This window comes from Pelophylax lessonae (genome assembly GCF_965119305.1).
Source record: "Pelophylax lessonae genome assembly, chromosome: 2".
Lineage (NCBI taxonomy): Eukaryota > Metazoa > Chordata > Amphibia > Anura > Ranidae > Pelophylax > Pelophylax lessonae.
In genome coordinates, this window is record NC_138769.1 from 113,702,383 (window position 1) to 113,723,754 (window position 21,372).

The 21,372-nt window shown below is 43.7% G+C and overlaps 1 protein-coding gene across 1 annotated transcript in view; it reads right to left on the reverse strand.

Annotated features, from left to right (window-relative positions):
• CTPS2 (CTP synthase 2) overlaps nt 1-21,372 on the reverse strand; it is a 459,116-nt gene that overhangs the window by 315,218 nt on the left and 122,526 nt on the right. Inside the window, exon 10 of the mRNA XM_082245048.1 lies at nt 12,755-12,887. Coding sequence (XP_082101174.1) covers nt 12,755-12,887 — 133 coding nt within the window. The remainder of the gene's footprint in view (nt 1-12,754; nt 12,888-21,372) is intronic.

Consider the following 21,372-nt stretch of genomic DNA (forward strand, 5'->3'; position numbering starts at 1 on the left):
GGCCAAGCATGTCTCCAGACCTAAAACCTACTGAGCATCTGTGGGGGATCCTCAAATGGAAGGTGGAGGACCGCAAGGTCTCTTCCACTCCTCCATGACGACATCACCGAGCTGGTGGATGTTAGAGAACTCCAGTGGCAACCTGTGAAGCTCTGGTGAACTCTATGCCCAAGAGGGTTAAGGCAGTGCTGGAAAATAATGGTGACCACATAAAATATTGACACTTTGGGCCCAATTTGGACATTTTCACCTAGGGGTGTACTCACTTTTGTTGCCAGCGGTTTGACATGAATGGCTGTGTGTTGAGTTATTTTGAGGGGACAGAAAATTTACAGTTATACAAGCTGTACACTCACTACTTTACATTGTAGTAAAGTGTCATTTCTTCAGTGTTGTCACATGAAAAGATATAATAAAATATTTACAAAAATTTGAGGGGTGTACTCACATTAGTGAGATACTGTATATTTAGCAGGAATTTTGTAAAATGTGCTTTGTTTTTATTTGCTAATAATAATTTTAAAAATATTGTTTCAATAAACATTTGTCCAAATATCATTGTGCCCTAAAAATCAGTAGCACCTTATCTATATTTTACTGGTCATGTGCTTTCAGAAAATATATGGTTTGAGGGGTCTTTAACAAACCCTGAAAAATGTAAGGGAAAAATAAAAAAGCAGAGGAAAAATTGCAAAAATGTCCTGTCCCGCTAAGTTTAAAAGTAGAGCACAGGACCTGGCAGCAAAAGGGTTAAGGTTTGTGTTGATAGGCTTTGGGCTTGTTTCGATAGACAAATGAAATGTTCTTTCACGTGCCATCTGCTTGTATTTGACATCATTAAGGGGCAGTTCACAACAGAACGCAGTGCGGGAAGCCCACGTTCTGTGCGTGTTTGCTGCACTGCGTTCAAAACTCACTGCACTCGCGATTTTTTGCGGGTATCCGCGTTAATTTAACACACCAAATGCAGGTCTGAAAAATCTCGGAAGATAGACCATTGACAGGCCCAAAAGATATCTATCATTACAATTCATTATAGTTGTTTAACCACTTCTGGACTGGAAGGTTTTCCCCATTAACAACCAGGCCATTTTTTGCGATTCGGCACTGCGTTCTTTTAACTGACAATTGCTCGGTTGTGTGACGCTGTACCCAAAAAAAATTGATGTCCGTTTTTCCCACAAATAGAGCTTTCTTTTGGTGGTATGTGATCACCTCTGCGGTTTTTATTTTTTGCGCCATAAACAAAAAAAGAGCGACAATTTTGAAAAAAAAAACTACAATGTTTTTTACTTTCTGCTATAAAACATTCCCAATAAAAAAAAAATGAAAACTTAAATTTTTTCATTATTTTACACCAATTTGTATTCTGCTACATATTTTTGGTTTAAAAAAATTCCAATAAGAGTACATTGATAGGTTTGCGCATAAGTTATTGCGTCTACAAACTAGGGAAAAGATTTATGTCATTTTTATTTTATTTTTTTTTACTAGTAATGGTGGCAATCAACAATATTTATCAGGACTGTGACATTGCGGTGGACAGATCGGACATTTTTGACACTTTTGGGGGTATCAGTGACATTACTATATTAATCACTAAAAATATGCACTGTTACTGTACTTATGACACTGGCAGGGAAGGGGTTAACGACATGGGTGATCATAGGGTTAAATATGTCCCCTGGGGGGGTGCTTTCTAAATGTGTGGGGGATGGGCTTATAGAATGAACACAGGGACCTGTGTTCCTAAATAGGAGACACATTGGGGCCCTGTGTTCATTGCTGTTCTGTCAGGGGTGCCAGGCGCCAATGGAGACCATTGGACCCGCAGATCAGCTTCCCCTGTGGTGAATAAGCGTGCGCGTCCCCACTCGCGGTCCCGCAAAGCCACGTACAGGTACGTCGTTTTGCGGGAACGAGCGCGACCTGCCGCAGTACTTGTACAGCGGCTGGTCAGCAAGTGGTTAACTACCAGGCCCTGTTTCTGTTCACTCTGTACAGTAAACAGCTGGAAAGAAAATAGTGGAGTTATGATTGGGCCCTTGAGCATACGTTTTTCATCAATACCTCTCTGTACTCTCTTATTTGATCAAGCAATTTAAAAACTTTTTATTAGCTCTCTTTTACAAACGCACATGGTTGGTGTAACCATGCAGTGAAACAGTAAAGCCAAATCTAGTTCTTTCAATTTTGAATTGAATTAAGGAAGACTTAGAAGATCTGTCAGGTTCATATTGCTTTCTGTATCCTTAGTAAAAAGGTGTTCTCTTATTTCCAGCATACCATAACAGGAAGACATGGGAAATCTTACCAATTACAACACAAGCAGCAATAAAGATTTGAGGGTTTTAGAGATTCTACGCCCTTTTCACTCCATCCAAAACTAGAAAAGTTTGTCTGAAGTTAGGTTTGAATTAGCAATGTTACAAATTTTGAGATTGCTTTGTACAATGGCCATATTCTGCCCAACTTCAGGTAATATTGTTTAAATTAAACAATAGCGAACCGCACCATGCATATATACTGTATATAGCGTAGTTTGTAGACAGGCTTTTTTTTCCAAACCCATGTAGCAGAATACGCTTTGCATAAATTATTGAGGAAAATTTATATATTTTTTTTCTTGGATATGTTCTATAACAGAAAGTAGAAAATCAATTTTTTTTCTTTCAAAATTTTTGGTCTTTTTTTTTATTTATATAATAAAAAAAACCCAGTCATGATCAAATATCACCAAAAAAAAACAGAATTTTTGTAAAATCTTACCGTAAAATTCCTTTCTCTGAGTCCTCCGACTGTCGCCGCCCACTCATACAGTCTTCACTAATGGGGTATTGCTTCCTCTCCGCAGGAGTTTCTAGGCATAAGACTTGTAAAAGAACAATTCATCTACATAGTCACACCCATGGGGGCTGTCCTTCTAGTCCAATACCCCCCTGCAATAGCCATCCCAAATCAGTTTGGTCACAAGCAGTAACAGTGTAGAAAGAACCCCCAAAAGAGGGGCAGGGAGTGGCGACTGTCAGAGGACTCAGAGAAAGGAATTTTACGGTAAGATTTTACAAAAATTCAGTTTTCTCTTACGTCCTCCGACAGTCGCCGCCCACTCATACAGTCTTCACTAATGGGGATGTCCCAAAGCAGTGTAGACATGAGGGGTGGGCAACGCAACCGTCAGAAAGGCAACGCAGTACCCACATCAGAGAAAGAAACCTTACATGAACAGAAAGGCAACCTTCTGGGTAACAAAAAAGGGCTCAACAGGAGCAACAACCCAGGAAAACAAATAGCCAAGGGGAAAACAACCCCAACAGCCAGGGACCCATACAAAACCAGAGTTCCCTATGGCACTGCCGCACAGAGAACTTTGCGGCCAAAGGAGGCATCAGCTGACGCCAGAACATCAATTTTATAGAATTTGGAAAAGGTGTGCACTGACGACCAAGTCGCAGCCTTGCACACCTGGGCCACCGAAGCCTGATGCTGGAAGGCCCAGGACGCACTTACCGACCTGGTAGAATGCGCCTTGACAGGGAAGGGAGGAACCCGTTCCCGCAACGAATAGGCCTGTACAATGGTCTGTCGGATCCATTTGGCAAAGGTTGCCGCAGACGCAGCCATACCCTTCTGAGGTCCCTCAGGAAGGACAAAGAGAGAATCCGATTTCCGAAAGGATTCAGTCAACGACAGGTAAACCCTGATCGCCCTGACAACATCCAAAGAATGCAAGGCAACCTCTTTTGGATGCTTAGGGTTCGCACAAAGCGAAGGTAAAACAATGTCCTCATTCAGGTGAAAATCCAAAACCATCTTTGGCAGAAAGGACGGATTAGGTTGCAAGACCACCTTATCCCTATGAACCACCAGGTAAGGGGAACTGCAAAACAATGCCGCCAACTCCGACACTCTGCGAGCAGAAGTGATCGCTACCTGGAACGCAACCTTCTTAGATAGCATAGGTAACAAAATTTCCCTGATGTTTTCAAACGGGGAACGCTGCAACACGGACAGAACCAAGTTCAAGTCCCATGGAGGTAAGGGCTCCCTTCTAGGAGGGGCCAAGTGACGCACACCTTGAATAAAGGTGCGAATTAAGGAATTTGATGCCACAGGGCGCTGGAAAAGAATAGCCAGTGCAGAGACCTGGCCCTTAATCGTGGCCAACGCAAGACGCTGGTCCACACTAGTCTGGAGGAAAGCCAACATCCTCGCCACCGAATAGGAACGAGGAGAGAAACCCCTGGACTCACACCAGGCAAAATAAGCTTTCCATGTACGGTAATAAATCTTACCAGAAGAGGCTTTTCTAGCCTTGATCAAAGTAGGAATGACCTCTGAGGAGAGACCCCTGTCTCTCAGGACCTGGCTTTCAACAGCCAGGCCGTTAAAGCCAGCGACTGTAAAGCAGGATGGAAGATCAGTCCCTGAGACAGTAGATCTTCCCGCATTGGCAGCCGCCACGGGGGCTCTACGGCCAGTCCGGCGCCACCAGAATCACCAGTGATTGTTCCGAGGCTAACCGGCGAAGGAACCTGGACAACAACTGGATCGGAGGAAAGACATAGATCAGTCGATACTGATGCCAAGGTACCACCAGCGCATCCGAGGCGTCTGCCAGAGGATCGCGCGTTCTTGCCACGAACCCTTCCACCTTGTGGTTTAGCCGAGACGCGAACAGATCCACATCCGGGGATCCCCACTTCGCACACAGCATCTGAAACACCTCCGGGTGTAGGGACCAATCCCCCTGGTCCAGGGTCTGGCGGCTCAGATAATCGGCCTGCCAATTCTCCAAACCCGGAATGTGAGCTGCCGATATCGCCGGGACATTAGTCTCGGCCCAAGACAGAATACTGGTCACTTCCTGGGTCGCCCGGGCACTCCTGGTGCCCCCTTGGTGATTGATGTAAGCCACCACAGTGGCATTGTCCGTCTGCACCCGTACAGGACGGCCCTGAAGACGATCCGACCAATGGATCAGGCACAGCCTGATCGCTCTTAATTCCAAAATGTTGATCGGGAGGGAGGATTCCTCCTTCGACCAAGTGCTCTGGGCAGACAGGTTGCCCAGAACGCCACCCCAGCTCGACAGGCTGGCATCCGTGGTTATCACCGTCCACAGAATTGGCCGGAAGTATTTTCTGTCCGACACAGCCGGGGACTGAAGCCACCACAACAGATCCATTCTGGTCTGGCGACTCAGAGACACCCTCAGGTCCCAGGACTGAGGCAGTCTGTCCCACCTGGCTCTGCTTGGAGAGCTTGCGTGTGAAACTGTGCAAACGATATCGCCTCGAAGGCCAACACCATCAATCCCAGGGACCGCATACAGGTCCAGAGTGATGAGGATTCGTTGGCCCTGAGGGACCTGACCTCGTCCTGCAGGGTCCAGAGCTTGTCCTCCGGTAAGAACACCTTTGCTTGAGCAGAGTCCAGAACCATTCTCAGATACGGGAGTCGAAACGAAGGCGACAAGGTCGACTTCTGAATGTTGATCGTCCAACCGAACTCCTGGAGCGTCTGGACCGTAGTGGACAGATCCTGCAACAGGCTCTGACTGGCACTCGATCTTAACAGGAGATCGTCCAGAAAGCCTAGGACCGCAATGCCCTGTGCCCGCAACAGGCCCAGAACAGGCGCCAACACTTTGGTAAAGACCCTTGGAGCCGAAGCGAGACCGAAAGGTAATGCCACAAACTGGTAATAATCCTCCGCGATAGCGAATAGGAGGTGCCTCTGATGACCCTCGAAAATGGGGATGTGCAGATACGCATCCTTCAGGTCTATAGAGGCCAGGAACTCCCCCGGATTCAGGGAGGCCACCACCGAGCGGAGTGATTCCATGCGGAATTTCTGAACGCGCACGAAGCGGTTCAGAGCTTTTAAGTCCAGAATCGGATGCACTTTGCCCTCCTTTCTGGGCACAGTGAACAGATTTGAATAAAACCCCCGAAACCTGTCCCGATGAGGCACCGGGACGACAACCCCCTGGGCGAGGAGATCCTGCACCGCCTGATGCAAGTCCTGCAACCACCCTGGGGTCAAATGAAGATTTGAGGGAAAGAATCTGTTTGCCGGCCAAGAAAGAAATTCGATCTTGTACCCTGACCGAATGATTTCCTGAACCCACCTGTCCGTGATTCGGAGCAGCCAAGGTTGGAGGAAACCGTGCAAACGTCCCCCCACCCCTGAAACGGGTGAGGGCGCCCCTTTAGGCAGAGGCGGACTGAGCCGCCATCCCAGCTTGGCCGGATTTTTGTTTGCTGAACCAGGGCTTCTTCTGGCCACCTTGGCCCTTGAAGGGTTTTCCCTTGTTCTGCGCCTTGAAGGTACGAAAGGACCCCTGATTAGGTTTAAAGGAGGAGCCCCGCTTACCGCGAAAAAATTTCCTCTTAGGGTTCTGGGGCAGCAAAGTGCTCTTACCCCCAGTGACTCCTTTAACCAATTCATCCAGGGATTCTCCAAAAAGGCGAGACCCCGCATAGGGGATATCAGCCACCGTCCTCCTGGATTTCTGGTAAGCCGACCAGCTTTTTAACCAGATTAGTCGACGGTTAATCACTGCGACACTGGACAGGCGTATCGCCAAAGGGGCCTCATTTAGGGCCGCATCGCACAAATACATGAACCCTTGATAAATCTGATCCACCATCTCCACCGTAGTGGGGGGGGGGGCAGAGTCAGCCACGAGGGTTCGTTTGAGCACCTTGGTCCAATCCGCCACAGCCTGAGCCACCAGAGGCAAAAATAGGATTGAGCATGGAACCAGCCACCATGTAGGAATGTCGGGCAAGGGATTCTAGCCTCCTATCAGTAGGGTCCCTAAACACCGGAGGGTCCTCGTGGGGACCAGAGTAGCCCTGTTCAATCTGGCTACCGTGTGATCCACTTGAGGAGGCACACACCAGCGCACAACCGTAGTAGCCGCAAAAGGGTAGAGAAGTTGAAACTTCTTAGGCACCACGAAGGTGTGTTTCAAATTACGCCATAGCTCATTCACCTTATGGTGAAACTCTGCGGGGCAAGGAAAAACCTGCGCCGTCTTGCGGGTCCTGTGTGTACCAAAAGAGGACACAAAGTATCCTCTTGACATGGAGATGCCGCATGCGTCTGCACCTCCAAGCACCCTAAAGTGACATTAGGAGAGGGACCCCCAAAAACCCCACACAGCGCTGCTGTGAGAGAATAAAACCCCCGCAGGGCCCGGGACCAGGGAGCCCAAAAACACACAGACATAGGGTACACCACAGACACACAGGACTGCTGACCCCAGACAGAGGCCTCACACAGAGTGTACTTACCTGTACCCGATGGCATGGGGTGCCTCATATCAAACGGGAAACCGCCCACCTTCAGATGGCAGGGGAGTGCCGCCAGCCAGAAACGCAGGACACTAGTAGTGCACAGACGAACCTATGCTGTGTCCAGTGAGGTAGCCACCTCACATGGCTGCATCCCTGAGGACAGGGATGGGTCGTTTGCGAGGCCAGGGCGAACACATAGCCTGCGAAACGCTCGATGGCAGGCTGGGATTCTATCTGACCCTCTGTCCTGGAGAACCAGGACGGTCAGTCCGATTCCCAGCTCCGCAAACGCCGTCTTCATCCGAAGATCCAACTAACTAGCGCTGATAAAATAAACAGCTAGCAATGTAAAGAAAAAAGACATTTTCAGAAAATAAATCATAAGAGAAAAGAAGAAGGCTGAGACTGTAGCCTCAGCACAGGGAAGCCTATCCATTCCTAAGCTAGGCAGAAGACAAATGGAGTTGGGATGGCTATTGCAGGGGGGTATTGGACTAGAAGGACAGCCCCCATGGGTGTGACTATGTAGATGAATTGTTCTTTTACAAGTCTTATGCCTAGAAACTCCTGCGGAAAGGAAGCAATACCCCATTAGTGAAGACTGTATGAGTGGGCGGCGGCTGTCGGAGGACGTAAGAGAAAGCTCTATTTGTTTGTAAAAGAATTATATAAATTTAATTTGGCTACAATTGCCAGTTAAAGTAGCACAGTGCTGAAAAGCAAAAATGCTCATGAATAAGGTAAAACTTTATAGAGCACAAGTAGTTAAAGTGTATGTATAACCAAAGCTTTCTTTTAGTTTTGGATAGAGTTAGAGCCGTTGTTGTTTTTTCGGGGTTTTTTTTGTTATCCATGGCTCCAAAGATTTCACCTTACCTACTTTCCTTGCGGCAACCATTTCACCAGACAGGGAGTGAGGGAAACTCTCTAACAGCAACACAGACAAAAATAAAAATGTTTTTTTTTTTTTTTTTTGTATAGTAGGGGAAGGACTGCTTTTATTTGCTGTCTGTGTGTCTGTTGCAGGTTATACCTTACTGAAAAAAATGTCTTAATATATTGGTGTTTTCGGTAGGAAGAACAGATCAGGGTTCGTGGGAATACCCCATTACACTTGAGGTTAGAGGGAATGACCCAAACATTGGGAGTGAGTAGGAGGAATATCCCAAACATTGGTGGTCAGTATGAAGAAGGCTCTTTAGATTGATGATCAGTGGCCAGAATAACCTCCTTATTGCTAGACAGATCAGAAACTCCAGTGGTCCCACGTGGTTTGGTTTGTCAGGTGATATTGGTGTTGGCGCTAGATATCATCAGGCAGGATGTTAATATGCCATTGCTCAATGCTCAAGGAACCCCTTAGCTACCTCTAGAGGAACCACAGGTTTCCATGGAACCCTTGATAAGAAAGGTTTCATTAGGTTACAGTTGAACACCCAGATTCTGTCTTCCGGGCAGGAAATCTTTTGAGCACTAATGAGCAATCTAAACTTGTCAGGTTACTGGAATGGGAGTGAACATGAGTGTTGCTTTTCTCAGGGAAAAACAACAGTGATTAAGGGATGGTTCTTTAACCTGACAGAGAGATGTTCCACCTGTTACCTGTAGGCTGACCAATGTCTCTGAAGTCTGAGTTTTCCTTCTCTGTGACACAATAATTATTTCTCCAAGGAAGATCTTGCCTGTGGAAACATGCTGACCTTTGCCTAAACTCTGAGTCTGAATAAAATCCTCCAAAATCAACTGCCTTGTAAGAAAAAATGTTGTATGAACAGCCAAATTTCTGTCAATGACGCTTACACTTACTCTATTATCTCCTTTCATCTGGAACTTCTATTTCCAACCTGATTACAAATTTCAGCTTGTCTGCAGATGGATGTTTAGAATTCATTAGAATTCATACACATACAGTGGGTAAAATAAGTATTGAACATGTCACCATTTTTCTAGATAAATATATTTCTATAGGTGCTATTGACATGAAATTCTCACCACGTTGATAACAACCCATGCAATCCACATATACAAAGAAACCAAAATAAATGACCTTTATGATTAGTAAGGACAGCACCAAGTCTTCTAGGCATGGAATGAACAAGTTGGCGACATATTGCAACATGAAGAAAGTTTTTCTTTCTTCAAGAATGACCTCTTTTAGAGCCTGGATGCTGGATGGAGAGTAATACTCAACTTGTCTCTTCAGAAATCCCCATTGGTGTTCGATTGGGTTCAGATCAGGAGACATACAGTACTTGGCCACTGAATCACTTTCACCCTGTTCTTCTTCAGAAATGCAACAGCGGCCTTAGATGTGTGTTCTGGATCATTGTCATGTTGGAAAAGTGCACGACGACCAAAGCACACGGAGTGATGGTAGCATCTTCTCTTTCAATATACAACAGTACATCTGTGAATTCTTGATATCATCAATGAAATGCAGCTCCCCGACATCATCAGTACCTACATCTTGCAACCCCACAGAAGGACCCTGCCACCACCATGTTTCATTGTAGACACCATGCATTTTTTTTTGTACTCCTCACCTTTGAGACACCATACAGTTTTGTAGCCATCAGTTCCAAAAACATTTTCCTTGGTCTTATCCAATGGCCAACCCATTAGCAGTCCACTGCCGCTGTTCCTTATCCCGGAGGGATCGGATGGTGGTGGCTCCAGGTTTGCATCCAGTGCCGGTTTTGGGGCGGCGCTGTGCGTTCCCTGGACAGTTTGTCCCATTGGTTGCCAATCCGCACATGCGCGATGTTCGCATTGTGGGCGCCCAGCGCCATCTTGAACCCAGAAAGGAGCTATTGTGGGAACAGCACCCATGAGGACCTGTCATACATTTCAGACTTCAGCAGGTAAACTTTATTTATTTGAAAACCGTTCACCAGATTATACATGGATTTTACTTTTTCATGGACAATCTGTACCCATCCGTTCCCCCTAGGATTTTCCCAAATGTCAAAGTCTGACTCTTAAAGTCCGTCGAAGGGATATCTTTCCACATCAGGTAAATGTAACTAAGCTGAAAACGGTTATATCAGATTATATATAGACCCTACTTTCCTATGGACAATTTGCAAAAGTCAGACCTAGTTCGAAATTACTTGGAAGGATACCTTCCCACATCTGAGCCTGCGATTGAATGTTAAATACTCAGGTAATTATGTTCATGATGAAATCTGATTTTGGAACTGACAATGAGATATGGATACATGAGGACACCTAGGGGATATTTTACCTATGGATCTATTATACAGCAATTTACTATTTCTTATAGTGCACTTTCTCCTGGGGGGCAGAGGAACATCGGCGACCCACATTTTGTGTTTAGGGACTTCTGTTGGTATTTTTGCGATGGCCCCTTTCCTGGATCCTCCGGTTCCTTGGTGCCTGCCGCTGGTTGTAAAGTGGTGACTGCTTCTATTTTAAATTCTATCCACATAGCCTGATGTTTTGTATGAACATTTTAATGGTATGTATAGTCCAGCTGGACATCCCAAACAGGAGAAATGTCACTGTTGTACACTTCTTAAAATGTTTTCTACATCTTTTTGTTTTATAGAAATACCTTTTGAATTGTTATATCTCCTATATGTGACCCATGAAGAAAGACACAGTCCTGAAACGCATCGGGTTCTTAGGAGAATTATTCTATCTCTTTGTGATCACATACTCGTTGGTTGTGAGATATGTTTTTAGAAACCTCTTTTTATGTATGTGTAAACAATATTTTATATACCAATAAATACTTGATTTAATATTAACATTGATGCTTGAGCTGCAGTTTTAAAGTCCCATATACACAGGGGGAATCTTTTTCCTTTTTTCTCTTATGACCGGGATGATGGCAGCTAACACCAGGTTCTGATACGCAAAGGAAACTTGTGTTTTTTATCACTCCAAAATACATAGTCCCAGTAGTCTTTTCCTTTTTCAGCATTGGCCCTGGCAAATCTAGGTGGGTTTTTTTTTGCATGGGCTTTAGGAGAGGCTTCCTTCATGGATGACACCCATACATACCATTCCTCTGCATTGTATGCCATATTGTGTCACAGGAAACAGTCACCCCAGTTTGGATTTCTACTCCTTTAGCTAACTGCAGTGAACTTGCATGGCGATTTTCTTCAACCATTCTCATCAGAAGACGCTCTTGTTGGTGTGTTATCTTCCGTCTTTGTGGGATGGTTGCAGTTCCATCTTTGTTAATATTTGTATCACCTTTGCTACAGTATTCTGATTGACAAGTAAAGCTTTGCTGATCTTCTTGTAGCCTTCACCTTTCTTGTGTAAAGAAATTATTTTCTTTCTCAGGCTTTGCGACATTTCTCTTCCATGTGGTGCCATTGCTGACAGCTCGAAATGGGAAGGGGTTTTCTTTTTAAAGTAACACCCTTTTTATAATCAACTGTCTGCTGGATACCTGTTTAATGAATAATTAGACTCACCTGTAGCTGAATTCTTGTTAATTAGGATTTGGTTGTCTAAAATTTAGCTTTGCTCCTAAGGCCCCTTTCGCACCTGTCCACTCCATCGGCGGACTCTGTTTTTCTCAGCGGGGATCGATCTGCCGATCCCTGCTGAGCAGGTGGATGACAGCTCCATCTCTGCTCTGTGTGCGGAGATGGAGGTGTCAGATCCCCGCTGTCCCCTATGGGGGAATCGGATGAGAATGGACCACCTGCTCAGGCGCAGCAGAGGGACCCGATCCACCAGACGGATGGAAAATATGGTTTCCATCCGTCCTGATTTGACGGACAGGATCAGATGTCAGTGGACATGTCTCCGCTGACATCAGCTGCCCCACAGAGATGCATGGGGCATCCGTTCAGATCCGCCTGAAAAACTGACAGGCGGATCTGAACGGTCCGCATGTGTGAAAGGGGCCTAAGATTTTCATTGGGATGTATTCATTTTTGCAACATGGTCTTGCATGAATTTGTTAGGAAAACTACTTTTTTTTTGTGTGTGCAAAGTAACAAATCTTGTGATGGCCCACATTTGTGGGAGTATTTTTTTTTTCGTATAGTGTCCCCTATAAAAGGTTGATTCTGAAAGGAAAGTAAATGTTTTCTGACAAATCTGTAGGGGTGTACTCATTTATACTGAGATATATATATACAGTGTGTATATATATATATATATATATATATATATATATATATATACATACACACACACACACACACTGTATTTTTGGATGCTTGGGTAGAACAGAAAAAGGTAATAACTATACCAAACATAGCAAATCAATATCTTGCTCTGCCTACAGTAAAATGTAATGTTACTGTTTGCTATGGCTTAACACATCTAGCACATCTTCGCTATTTTGCAGCCGATCATTTAGCATATATGGCCTCAGTAGACATCTTCAGTCATAACATAATAACACAGTGCATAGAATCCTGCCTGATAGTCCTCAGCATAACACAGGCGATCCTTACCATTAAATTTAGCTTGTGATTGATAGCCAGTGCTGAGTGTTCCAGAGCCTTGAACACGGATGTGTAGCAATCACTCAGTTTTGTGTATTTTCCAACCAGGGCAATTGAACAGGTTTGCAGCAATCTTTCATATCTGATGGGAAAAAGGTTTATTGATTTGTGTTAAATTATAACTTGTTTTCATAGAAGTCAAAATCAAAAATTAAAAAGCAGGAAAATAAGTCAGCATTGTCTTGATGTTGCAAGTGGGATATGCAGAGTTAAAATAGACCTCTGGTAGGTATAAGACATAATTAATTCAGTTCAATAGTTATGAATACATCATTAATATATTTTGAATGCAAGCAGTATAAGTGCCTTTCTTGTCTTGGTATTAGCCTTTTGCAATATCTCCTGTACAACAGAGCTTAGAATGGAGGCAAGGGAAGTAGCACAAGAAGCCAGTCAGTTGTGTTGCCCACCATGCTGATAGTAGGAGAGAGCAGTGAGCTCATCAGTCTGCTGCTCCTTCTATCACTGTCCAGTCAAAAGCTGGGAGAGGCATTAGACTTGCAAGTGCTACATAACTGCGGCAGAGATAGGTCTTCTACCCTGTCAGACAGGGCTGTGCGGCGCAGCAGAGCTGTGTAAATCTCAGAATTGGAGGGACAGAAATTCGTATCTATTGGGAGGAAAAGCAGCTGTGCATTTCCTGTAGCTGTTTGCCTAGAGTTCAGCTTTAAAAAAAAAAAGGGAAAATATATTTCTATTGAAACCACTAGGACATATATAAAGGTATGGATGATCCAATTTATTGGCTTCTACTTCTTCGCCCTTTTAAATTTTCAACAGTTTAACTTACTGGGACTATGTAAAAAAACAAAAGATGCTTCCATAAAAAGTACACCTTTGTATGCACGTTCCTTATCCTTACACTTGAGATACGTATATTCTTTGTAATGCCTGTACCATTTCCTACAACTGATGTAAAGAGGATGAAGGTGCAGCTATCAATTTGCTCCACCGTCAGAGGAAAAAATGTCAGTCACTCTGTCATATTCAATAATGCTTTAAGCCTGGGTGTGAGCGGGGACTTATGTTGACAAAAATAAAGAGCATTGTATATAGGTGTCACTTTGCATTTACTTTGGCCTTAATGATATAGTCACATAGGCACCCACATGAAGAAGGGCTCACTAACTCCTACCAAGACTGTCAATCTTATGCGAACCAGCATGACCACTTAGAAACACATTTTTATCCTGCAAATAATAAAGGCAAAAGGTTCTTACAATGGATTTCCCAGTGAGAGACCCCGGATCTTATCGGAGTATGAAGATATAAGTTGTATATACTCTAGGTACATAATAGGTTGATTGAGTAAAGAAGTAACATTTGTATACTTGGCAAAGTGAATCTAGCTTAGTGGATGAGGTGAAGCTGTGCTGACTTCAATCATCCAATCCTCTGCAGACAAAAATCCTTTTAGTTTTTTAAGGGGTTCTAAAGGCTGACATTTTTTGATGTTTTTTTTTTGTACCTTCATGCATTCTATGCATGATGTAAAAAAAACGTCAGTATGCAGTTCCCCCCTGCAGCCCCCCCCCCCAAATACTTACCTGAGCATGATCTCGAACCAGCAATGTGCACGAGAGCAGCTGCACTCCCAGCTCTATGCCTCCTCATTGGCTCAGGCGCAGCAGCAGGAGCCATTGGCTCCAGCTGCTGTCAATCACATCCAGCCAGTGAGGAGGGAGCGGGGGGGCAGGGCCGAGCCTCATTCTGTATGTCTTATGGACACACAGAGTGTAGGCACGGGATCAAGCATGTAGGAGTGCCCCCAAGGCAAGTGGCTTACTATGGGGGCACTCAGCAAGGGGGTGGAGCCAGGAGCACCAGCGGGCGACCCAAAAAGAGGAGGATCAGAGCTGCTCTGTGCAAAACCATTGCACAGGGAGGTTACTGCACCTTCCCAACAGATAGGGGAGACAAATAGTGCTACATGCAACAACCAACACCTGCATTAAAAGATTTGAGCAGGTAATGTATGGCTAAGCTTACCTTCTGTAACATTAGGAGAGGCAGAAAATGAGCTGCCTCCACCTCTGTGACAGTATGGCACATTTCTGTTAACATGGCTTTCCCTGGCAGACCTTATATTCCCCAGACATTTATGTTGTATCCCTGGCAACATGGTACATTTTGGGTAATACTGAATATTAACTCTTTGCCTGGAAGAGACATAAAATAGGTCTGTAAAATGGTGCCCCTGAAACCTATAACATAGAACCTGTGTATGGACTGCTGGTTGCTGCAAAAACCTCTGAGAAAGCATGGCTGCCCTCTGGCAATATGGTATACTACTGGCAACATATTAGTACACTGTGCTTTTCATTTCCTTTATATTGAAAAAAGCACTTATGCTATCTTTATTGGGAGTGTCGTAATAAAACTTTACACATGAATCCAAGCCTGCAGGCAGCATCATCTGGCAAACTATTTTTCATTATGATGAATAATAAACTGCAGAAGAGTAATACAGATAGAGAAAAACTGTAAAATACAGCATTCTGAGGATCCTGCTGGGCACAAGCTGGGACATTTTATTTCATGTAAACAGCAGAGCCATTCATTTTGCCACTGCTCAGAAATGCTGTACTTAGACATCATAGAGTATGTACCAACTTGATGTTATTTTTTATTACATACGTCCCCATTTTCTCTGCAGCTCTGCAGTCCACAAATGTCTATGAAAAACAGCTGGAAATTATATTAACTTCCCACTGAGAGAATTACCATCCAGTAAGGTTCAAGATCAATACACTTGATGGGGAAATAACACCAATGTTACAGCTAATACAAGCTGATCGATGTGGCTAATACAATAGTGATCAAAATCAGAAACAGCTTGCAGCCCTAATATCAAATAGAATTTTAACTTTCCTTCCTGTGAAAGGAACCTATGCACATTTGCGTGCCTAGATTTGCCTGAAAATGTCGGTTCTACAATTAAAAATAGGGTAAATGTGTAGAGTAGAAGAGATTGCAAAGATTTCTTCCCAGGAAGCAAAAGAAAGACCTCAGATAAAATCAATGAGTTGCTATTTCCAAAGAACGTATGTAAAAAAAAAACAGGTTGGGCTGGCGGCTGTTTAATTGTGCTATTAAAGGGAAACTATATGATGTTGGGCCCATTTAATTTTTTCTTTTTTTTTTTTGTAATTCCTTCCTTTATTAGGCAGTCAAAAAACATACAGGACATTTGGCAGTGGATACAAGATAAGCCAAGTAGACAATGTAGCAGTATATGGTATATACTGATAGGGAGAACAAAATATACGATTTGTGCACGTCATCTGACGAAGAAGCAGGTATGCTATACAAAGCTGCCATGAAGGTTATGTAGAAAAGATGGTAACACAAACATGAACAAGTAATATAATTCAGAGAGATAGATTTTTAAAATAAACCTAAAGAAAGGGTGCATTCTATACCGCAGAAGTAACTAGATCCAGGGTTACAACAGCAGGAATAAAGCAAGTACCTCATGTTATCAACTGGACTTAGCACAGGCAGTCCCCGGAATATAAATATCTGACTTACAAATGACTCCGACTTACTAACGGAGGGAGACAACAGGAAGTGAGAGGAAATCCACCCCTAGGAAGGGAAATTCATTCCTGTAAGAGTTATCATGGGAAAAAGGTATCTGCACTGAAGCTTTATCACCAATCCTTGTTTCCATGAAAACCCAAAATTGTCAAAATCTAATAATCATAGGGTCAGAAAGTGAAGTTGGAAAGCTGCTTGCTCTAAAAAGAGCTAGAAGATACTCTACAAGGACATGGGGAGAGAAGAAAGAGCAGCGCCATCTATCATTGCTTTTCATATTTCATTTTTTCTATGATTTTTACTCATTAGTCCTTGTCTAGCTCCCCAGCATTTTCATAATTGCCAACTGTCCCATTTTACCCGGGACAATCCCGGCAAATAGGAGCCTGTCCCGGGTAATTTAAACTGTCCCTGTTAATCAGGGACAATGTAAATCATTAAAAAAAAAAACATTTTTTTTTTTTTTTTTTTTTAATTTTGTTCCACACAGTGTCGCTTTCACCCCAGCTATGTGTTGTTGTTCTGGCAGCAGGTTGTCTCTCTCTCGGTGCCCGCTCACTCTTCCCGTCTGTCTCAAATTTAACGTGTCACCGGAGCCAGGGTGTCAGCATGGTGCACTTTCCGAAATCCGCCAGCAGGGGGAGGCAGAACACCTTCCGACAAGCTGACACTTTAGAATTGCAGGGAATTGTGATGAGAATTTTAAACTTTAGGCAGAAGTAGTGCAGCTGAATGGGAGAATTATTCCAACTCTGCTACTTTGGCCTCAAGTTTTCAATTCCCTTTTCAATTTCCTGTAATTTTCTCTTTATGAAGTAGACCCTATAATCTGATAAGTAGGCGGAGATTAATTATGCAGAGTGGGCGGAGCTTCAGGGAAGTGGGTGTGGTAAGTAATTGATAGCTGTGCTGCAAAGTGTCCCTGGAAATTTTTTTCAAATGTTGGCAACTATGCATTTTTAGCATAATCATGTGGAGTTCTTATGTTGAGCTGTTACCATGGCGCTGCTGAGGCACGCCCACTAGCTCCTATTCTTACCCCTTTACCCCACTGATTGCCTAATGAAGAAGCACGCATGCTCCGAACGCACGCACTGCCCGCTCCACTCCTGACCCGGATTTGACATCAGCAGCATCTCCATGTGTACCTGAGCGTCCAGCAAATGCTGGAGGCCACCAGCACAGCCGAAACCCACGGTTGTCCACACCAACAGCGCACCATGGCCTCCCTCTGAGCAAATTAAATGTAATCTTTTCACGTGCTGATGAACTTGATACACTGTGAGTTGCTCATTTTACACTTGCAATAAACAAATTGTTCTGCTGCACTTAGATGGCTCTGCTCTCTTTTATCCTCTTAGCCACATTCAGCAACTAAATGGTATGGGAGGCCTTGTATTTCTTGATGGGCTTTTCCGACAGGTGTAACAGTCTTGAGGCAGGGTTTCTGGACACATCAACCTGAGCTGTTTAATGGCCCATTTAATTTACATTTTTCTATAGCTTAAGTTTCCAATGGAAAAATATAAAGCAAATAAAAAAAGTATAATAGCATAAACAACTGCTACACAAGTCATATTGTAATTTAATGTTATAAAAAATTACTTTTCCTTTTCAAACTGCTGTGCTGTAATTTTCTGTAAAACTCAATGCAATATGGCATCTTGGAGGCGTTCTGTACACAATTGGTGTACAAAACATCTCCAGATATATAATTTCCTGCCTGGATAAAGAAATCTCAACTAAGATACAAGCCAGGCTTTAGGCTTCCTCTACAGAGAAAAATTAAATTTTTGGCGAGATACTCATGGGGATTCTAAGGGGAAATCACGTTTTAAGGGATACCTACCGTGCATCTTTTCTCATCATAACACTCAAAGTGCATTATCTGATTAAAATAAATTAGTTGCTTCCGTTTGCGGCACTGCATTGATTTTCAAAAGTAGTTTCTGCACTACTTTTGGCGACTTTGGAGGCAATTTCAATAGACATAAGTGCATGAACCTGCACCGATGTCTGTCAAATTGTCCCCGAACTCGCAATAATATTGTGGGTTTGAAATCGTGCAAATTCAGCTGAACTTGCACAATTTCAAACCCACCTCCAATGTGAAGGAGCGCTAAAACCTGGAAGTTGATTGATTTCTATGCAGAACCGCACCAGATTTTGCACACTCCAGCTTTGGCAAATCTCCCGCAAAGTGCAACAAACAGGTAAGAATCTGCAACAAAGTTTGTTAAAATCCTTGCAATGTACACACAAAGGGGAATGTGGTTTTCTCAACAAAAGTGAAGCTACTTTTTAAAATGATTCATGTCATGACAAAGAATGGGGGTCACTGTTAGCCATCTTTTGCAATGTTGTCTTCCTGCATAGGTCATGGAAACAAGGCTAAGCAATTCAAATATGCACAAAAACATAGGAACTGGAGTGCAGAAAAATGGCAGCAAGTGCTCTGGACTGATGAGTCAAAGTTTTAAATATTTGGCTGTAGCAGGAGGCAGTTTGTTCGCTAAGGCGTGCACAGTGGTACAACAGTGAGTGTCTGCAGGCAACAGTGGAGCATGGTGGAGGTTCCTTGCAAGTTTGGGGCTGCATTTCTGCAAATTGATTTGGAGATTTGGTCAGGATCAATGGTGTCCTCAATGCTGAGAAATACAGACAGATTCTTATCCATCATGCCACACCATCAGGGACGCGCGTGACTGGCCCCAATTTTGTTCTACAGCAGGACCACAATCCCAAATATACAGCCAATGTCATTAAGAACTATCTTCAGTGTAAAGAACAAGCAGTCCTGGAGGTGATGGTTTGGCTCCCACAGAGCCCTGATCTCAACATCATCAAGTCTGTATGGGATTACATGGAGAGACAGAAGGATTTGCGGCAGCCAACATCCACAGAAGATCTGTGGCTAGTTCTCCAAAATGTTTGGAATAAATTACCTGCTGAATTTCTTCAAAAACTTTGTGCAAGTGTACCTAGAAGAATTGAAGATGGATGCTGTTTTGGATTTCTCTTGAAAAAAATAAACTATTAACACTTCTATTTCTGAAAGCATTCTTAATGTACAGCATAAAACCTTTACACAGTACTATATATACAGTATATATATATATATATATATATACACAGTATATATACATACACACATATACTGTATATACACATACCCACACACCAACACACAATCTATCTTGCCCTGCCCCCTGCTATCCCTCTTGATGATAACCAAGATCTGCAGGATCAGGTGCAGGTGAGTTGTTTTATATATATCATTATTTGTCATCATTCAATGTTGGCAAGGTGCAGTAAACTACTTTGGCACAGAATCACATGACTGTGCTACATTGACTTCTGCACGGTCAGGATTAATTTTCAACCACAAACCAGCATTGCCTTATTAACCTGTCATATACAGTATACATATTCCTAAACAACTGAATTTTCTGAACAGGCAAGTTTTCTTCCAAATGTCAGAAGTGCTCTTCAGAGGGAGGGGTATAGAGTTACATTGTAAAAACTACGTATTTAATTTAGAACAATTTACACTGCAAACACTTTCTCTGATGTTCATTGACGGACACAGCTTCAAACCTTCATTAGACGGATGGGTTATGCTACTCTTCCTAGGAGTAGAACAAATCTTAACTACACTCATGGGGCAGTCCCAGGAGGTACACTCCCACTTCCTGCTCTAGGATCTCAGTTTTGTAACAAGCAGTGTCAGAAGAATATATAACCCAACTCCACAGAGGATGGGTGCTGTGTCTGTCAATGACCATTAGAGAAAAGGATTTTACGGTAAGACAAAAATCCAGTTTTCTCTTTCGTTCATTGATGGACACAGCTTCATATCTTCATTGGACGGATGGGACGTTCCAAAGCAGTATCAGCATGAGGGGGTGGGGAAAAAAACACAGCAAAAAACATATTCCCAAAAAGAAGGGCCAAACATAGCATACCAGGTAAACCAGGAGCTCAACCTGGAACAACTGGAGTTCACCTACCAGAAAAAAACACCCTCAAGAGGTAGAAGTCTCTGCCACAGTGGCCTGCAAAACTTTGCGGCCAAAGACAGCATCTGCAGGTGCAAAAACATCCACCTTGTAGAACTTGGTCAATGTGTGTACAGACGCCCAGGTTGCCGCTTTGCAAACCTGGACCACTGATGACGGAAGGCCCAGGAGGCACTAATGCGCCCTAACAGGAATGGAGGAACCGGACCCTTAATTGAATAGGCCTGCACCACCGTTTGCCTGTCCCATCTGTAAATGGTCGCAGTAGATGCAGCCTGCCCCTTATGAGGACCATCCGTAAGGATAAACAAGGTATCCGATTTCCGAATAGACTCAGTCGTCATCAAGTACACCCTGATGGCCCAGACCACATCCAAAGAATGCAAAGCAACCTCTTTCAGATGCTTTGGATTAGGACATAAGAAGGCAACACAATGCCCTCATTCAAGTGAAACCCCAAAACTACCTTCGGAAGGAACGATTGACATGGGTGGAGTACCACTTTGTCCCTAAGAACCACCAGATAAGGTGACCGGCAGGACAACGCAGCCAACTCAGAGACCCCGAGTACAGAAGTAATAACCACCAAGAAAGCCACTTTCTGTGACAAGGTAAGTAAAGGAATTTCACAAATTTTCTCAAAGGGTGGTCTTTGAAGGACAGACAGTACCAGGTTAAGGTCCCACAGAGGCACCAGGGACTGCACCAGCGGTGCCAAGTGGCGAACTCCCTGCACAAAAGTTTCAACCAAGTCATTCGCAGCCAAACGTTCTTTGGAAGAAAATTGCCAAAGCTGAAATGTGGCCCTTAATGGTGCCCAGAGACAAACGCTGATCTACACCTCTTTGGAGAAACTCTAATAGACGTGGTACCAAAAAGGAACGCAGGAAAACCCCCTTAGACTCACACCAAGTAATATATGATTTCCAAACTCGATGGTAAATCTTCTGAGAAGTAGATTTCCTAGCTTTCAACAGAGTAGGGATCACCGATTCCAACAACCCCCTA